Raw genomic sequence first — 6,036 nt, 5'->3', positions numbered from 1 at the left:
TTTTCTTGTATAGCGTGCTATGGTATCCTTGTCGGATGTAAGAGAGCCTATCCTTTCGAGGGCGGCTAGTGTCTGTTTAGGACGTTAGGGTTCGTTTGTTGTGATCAGCAACAAAGAAGTGATGCCATTTTAAAGGCATTTTACCATTAGAGGTATGTTGATTTTAACAAGAGTGTTGTTTCCATAAGTGTTGGAAAGACCGTAACTTCAAGCGTGTTGCGACGTCTCACAGTGCCAGAAGTTAATCTTTTTTGTTTTGAGCCGCGTTTTTCTTGAAGGTTTTTACCAAGGATGCTTTTTTTTTTATGAGCATTTGTGGGTTTGTTGGTTTTAGCGTGATAGCTGATTTAGGCGTTCTGGGCAAGCTAGACCGCCGTTCTAGCCATTTGTCGGATGGTGGGCTTAGCGATTGTAGCATCGCGTATTTTTCCGTAAAAAGTTTCGAAAAGATCGACTTTTTGAAAGTTGTGGGAGTATACGAGTATACTTACACATTCCCCCCCCCCTTTTTAAGATGGGGGGATAGCTGAACTCGCTGGGCGAGCTGCCTACGTACTCTCTTTTCGGGGATCAAGCCATCTCGTAGTTCTTTGGATCCACTTTATGATTAGTGGTAGTATTTCTTAAGATGCATCGCGTTCCAGGTTCTTTGGATCTTGACATCCTGCATGTTTGCGATTTGGTATGATCCTGGTCGGACTACCTTTATGACCTTGTATGGAGCTTCCCAGTTTGCTCCAGTTTTCCTGCGTTACGTTTGGCAGTGTTTTGGAAGACTTTGCGAAGGACCAGGTCGCCTTCTTTGAACCTGCGATGGCGAACGTTTGAGTTGTAGTATTTTGCGGCGGCGTGCTGGTAATTTTGGATTCGTATGAGAGCTTGATCTCACCGCTCGTTAATAAGAACGAGTTCGTCAAGTAGCATCGCGCTGTTAAGATGTTCTCGTTCGGGGAGGAATCTTCTCCGTACTCCGGGAAATTCTACTTCCGTGGGGATCATACATTCCGTTCCGTAAACAAGGGCGAATGGGGTTTCACCCGTAGCCCGTCTCGGGGTCGTACGATGCGACCAAAGAACTCCTTCGAGCTCTTTTGCCCATCGCCACTTTTTGGCTTCTAAGCACTTTTTTAACCCGTCGAGGACGGTTTGTTGGTGGTCTTTGCCTGGCCATTGCACTGCGGATATCTGGGAGTCAACTTGGTCAGTCGTATCTTCCACTTCTCGCAGAATGCTTCGAATCGGGTTGAGATGAACTGAGATCCGTTGTCTGTCACGATTTCGTAAGGGACCCTGTGTCTGGTGATGATGTTCTTCCATATGAAGTTCTCGACTTGTACGTCTTTGATACTTGCGTAGGCATCTGCCTCTACCCACTTTGAGAAGAAATCCGTGAGGACCAGGAGGAAGCGTCTCTGCTTCGAGTCATGTAATGGCCCGACGATATCCTTGGACCATCGCATGAAGGGATACGGAGACGAGATGGACGAGAGGACTTCTGCGGGTTGATTGATTGTCGGCGCGTGCCTTTGGCATTTTACACACTTCCGTGCGAACTTCTCATAGTCTTTGATCATAGTTGGCCAGTAATAACCATGGCGTTTTATTTTTACGGCGAAAGATCTTCTGCCGGAGTGGTTCCCACATGATCCGGAATGAACCTCCTCCATTACTCTTCTTGGTTTTTCGCCTTCGGCGCAGGCCATGAGTGGGCCGGAGAATCTCCATTTGTAGATTTCTCCTTCTACCGTCACATATCGCGCGGCCTGGGTCTTGATTTTTCGGGCCGCCCATTTCTCAGTGGGAAGCATTCCGTTGATTATGTATGCTCGGATTGGCTCTAGCCATGGGCTGTCGCAGCTGTATTCCGACTGATCCATGTTTTCTTCTGGTGGGTCTTCGACTTCCTCAGCATTTTTGATTTGTGCTCGAATCAGATTGGCGACCACTGGTGGTCCGATGCTTGGGTGTTCGATGAACTCGACGGGGATTACTCGTCTTAGTCCAGAATCCAAACTTGATGCGAGTGCGGCCAAGGCATCCGCCTGAGTGTTTTCCGAGCGAGGAATCCTAGTGAGGGCGAAGTGGTTGAAGTCTCGGGAGAGGTCTTGGACGAGTTTTAGATATGCATCCATTCTTTCGTCCCTCGCTTCGTATTCTCCGCTGTACTGATTTGCGACTAACTGAGAGTCACAGTAAGCGTGAATGTTGCGGATCTTAAGCCCATGGGCTAATCGTAATCCTGCGATGAGTGCTTCATATTCGGCCTCGTTGTTCGACGCATGGAATTCCAATCGGAACGACTGTTCCAAGACTTTGCCGGTCGGAGACGTGAGCCAGATTCCAAACCTGAATCCTTGTTTGGACGATGATCCGTCGACGTGAAGGATCCAGGTTGAGTCTGGTTCCGTGTTTGTCATATCCCCCGTGGGCAATTCTACCAAGAAGTCCGCTAGTACTTGAGATTTTGCGCAGATTCTTGGGCGGTACTCCACGTCGTACTCGCTGAGTTCGATTTCCCATTTTGCGAGTCGTCCTGACTGACTCGGACTGTGCAAGACCGTTCGCAAGGGGAAGGTGGTGAGGATTATTATGGTATGCGACTGAAAGTACGGCCGGAGTTTCCTTGCCGATGTCACAACTGCGAATGCTAGTTTCTCCATCAGGGGATACCGGGTCTCAGCGTCCAGTAACGTTTTGCTTATGTAGAAGATTGAGTTTTGCCCACCGCATTCCTCTCTAATCAAAACGCCGCTTACCGCTGTTGTGGAGACTGCGATGTACAGGAACAAGGGTTCTCCCTCCACTGGATTTGCGAGGACGGGAGGAGTGGCCAGGTAACGTTTTAGCTGTTGGAAAGCTTTCTCACATTCCTTCGACCATTCGAACTTCTTATTCCCTTTTAGCGTGTCGTAGAAAGGAAGACACTTATCCGTCGAGCGCGAGATGAAACGGTTCAAGGCCGCGACTCTTCCGGTTAGCCTTTGGACTTCCCGTTTCTTCTTTGGCGAGACCATCTCTATTAACGCGTTTATCTGCTTAGGATTGGCTTCGATCCCACGACACGTGACTAGGTACCCGAGAAATTCTCCTGATGCCACCGCGAATCTACACTTTGCAGGGTTCAGTTTCATGTTGTGGGCGTTAAGTTTTGCAAAGCACTCCTCCAAATGGGAGACGTGGTCGTGCTCGTCAAGAGACTTTACGAGCATGTCATCGATGTATACCTCCATAGTCTTGCCGAGCTGTTCGGAGAAAATTCGATTGACAAGTTGCTGGTAAGTGGCGCATGCATTCTTGAGACTGAAAGGCATTACTTTGTAGCAATATGTTCCCCGATCGGTGATGAACACAGTTTTCTCACGATCGTCGGGATTCATCATGATCTGAGTGTACCCGGAGAAGGCATCCATAAATGATAAGAGTTTGTTCCCTGCTGTTGCTTCGACCAGTCGGTCGATGTGCGGGAGTGGGAAGCAATCCTTTGGACAGGCCTTGTTGAGATCGGTGAATTCGACGCATACTCGCCATTTGCCATTTTTCTTTTTGACCACGAGCGGGTTAGCGAGCCAGTCTGGATACCTAACTTATGTTATTGATCCGACCTTCAGGAGTCTTTCGACTTCTTCATTTACCGCGGTGGCACACTCCGGTCCTAGCTTCCGCCTTTTTTGTTTGACGGGTTTGTAGGACGGGTCGATGTTAAGCTCATGACACGTTATGCCGATATCGATCCCTGGAATATCTTCTGTGGCCCAAGCGAACGCATTGAGGTTCTTTTTGAGACAGGCGATGAGCTCTGTCTTTAGTGGCTCGCGGAGGTTGGCTCCAATCTCGACGCATCGTTCCGGAGAGGATTCGTCGAGGCAGATCGAAATTACCGGTTCGCAAGTCGGTTCGCGCTTCCCTTCTAGGGCTTCGGCCCTTTGAGTCTCGTTCCGGGGCGTTCTCATCGAGAGTCAGCTTTCTTTTCTTTTTATGGGAAGTTTCGATCGCAAAGTTCTTTCTTTTTAACTCGGTGGCAAAACATACTTGCGACATCCTGCGGTGATGAGGTCAATCGAGCCGAGAGTCATAGTAGCATCTCCCGAGAGTCCGAATATCGGGCTGGGTCTTTCCGTAACGGCGCACAGATCGATCTCCTTTCTTTCGAGGGTGCTTTTGTAGATAATATTGGCCGAGCATCCGGTGTCGACCAACACTCTCGCTACGTCGATGTCATGGATCGTCAGCTCGATGACAAGGAGATCGTTGTGGGGTTTGGCCTGATCGGCCGTTACCCGGTCCTTGCAAGAAACGACATCGTTAGCTGCTGGAGCGGACATCCTGTGTCTTTTATCGTTTAGTGATTTTTGAGTTAGAGAATTCGTCCTTGCCCCTCCTTCTAGCGCCAAACTGTGGGAACCGAAATTCACACCGTCGATTATAATAAATAATAATGGAGGAAAACCGAGTGAACCCGTTTTTCCTTGAATGTCCGAATTCTCTGCGTAATCACTTTAGAACGATAAAAAGATAGATAATCGCTCAGAGGCGTTTTATTGAATAGTATGAATACAAGATTTCTCCGAGAGGAGTAGAGACATGCTAACTATCGGAACAACATGACAAGAGGCGGCCAAGACGTCCTAAGCCTTGCCGTGCTAGTCTAACCACCTAAGCCCTAAGTTCTCTAAGCTAGCAGAAGTTCTCTAAGTCTAAATTCTCGTATCCCCTTTTCTTCTGCTCCTGCTCTCCTTATATAGTCGCTCTAGGTCGGTGGCCCATCCTTCGCCTTCGGGCCCAAGTCTTTCTCTTTTGGGAATATTCCATTTTTCGTCGATCTTGATAGTTATCCTCGAATCTTTACATTTATCTTTGGAAACTTAGAATTTATCGTATTTCTGCGAGTTAGGATAAACCGTCATAACTTTTATGGGCTTGAATCCCTTCTGAGAGCGTAGATGGGCCTCTAGACCATTTTGGATCCTTGCGGACCGTTCTTAGGCCTTTTGGCGTTTATACGATTTCTCGCTTTTAGTCATAAAACTTCGAGAATAACTTTAATCAAAACGAAACGAGAAGTATATGGTCCCGAAGGTCGGATATCACAGCTATACGGAAGATACGGGAGTCGAAGTAAGTTGGACAGGCCGGGATCAGGTTGAGCTCGCCGGGCGAGCCGACTCGCGTGACGGCCAAACTCGCCGGCGAGCTGACCCGCGTGATGGTTCAGCTCTCCGGCTTGTCGCTTTTGTGCGGGATTCGCTCGTTCGTTCACTTCTGATCTTTCTTTCAGTGAATGTTTTGCGAGAAATTCGTGAATAAGCAATAATCATAGCCGTTGATTTCGAAATAACCATTTTTGACCCCAACAATGATGATGAGGATTACATTGAAGAAGAAGAGTGATCCTGGGCAGTTTGCAATACCCTGCACGGTGAAGGCTATTGAATTCCCACATGCCTTGTGCGACACATGAACATCAGTCAGCATCCTACCTAGGGTTATGGCAGACCATCTGGGTCTGCAAGTGGAGCCTTCACAAGAATTATTCACTTTTGTGGATTGTTCCCAGACGAACTGTGGAGGAATTGTGAGAGACCTAGAGGTGCAGATTGGTAATGCCTTAGTTCCAGTAGATTTCCATATCTTGGACATCAAGCTGAACTGGAACTCTTCTCTATTACTTGGGAGAACCTTCTTCTCAACAGTGGGAGCAGTGTGCAACTTGCAAACCAACCAGTTGTGTCTAACACTCATCGATCCTAATGCCCACTACGACTCTATCCCAGTCAAGAAGCCACAGACGACCTCAAGAAGAATCAATGATCCAGGAATCATTGCAGCTTGCCACTATGGAGCCGAGTACGAGACAGAATACTCAGCGTCGATCGAAACTCACACTGCAACATCGATCGACAGTGCCCATACGAAATCGACCGACACCCCACCGGAAGAATCGGTCGACAGTAGACCAGATGAATGGGAAACAACTACTACATGCCCACTATGGCAACACACACCATGCATACAGAAGCTTATGATGAAGATTATGAG

General features: G+C 48.0%; 1 protein-coding gene across 1 annotated transcript; it reads right to left on the bottom strand.

The window, feature by feature from the left end:
• Window positions 1-1,127: 1,127 nt before the first annotated feature.
• On the bottom strand, window positions 1,128-3,410 carry LOC106363622. Its single transcript, XM_013803337.1, has one exon. It carries the CDS (start codon window positions 3,408-3,410, stop codon window positions 1,128-1,130), a length of 2,283 nt encoding a protein of 760 aa, XP_013658791.1.
• Window positions 3,411-6,036: the final 2,626 nt, after the last annotated feature.

The sequence above is a fragment of the Brassica napus genome, chromosome C5 (assembly GCF_020379485.1).
Source record: "Brassica napus cultivar Da-Ae chromosome C5, Da-Ae, whole genome shotgun sequence".
Taxonomy (NCBI): Eukaryota; Viridiplantae; Streptophyta; class Magnoliopsida; order Brassicales; family Brassicaceae; genus Brassica; species Brassica napus.
The sequence above is the reverse complement of the archived record's forward strand: the minus strand, read 5'-3'. Positions and strand labels throughout refer to the sequence as shown.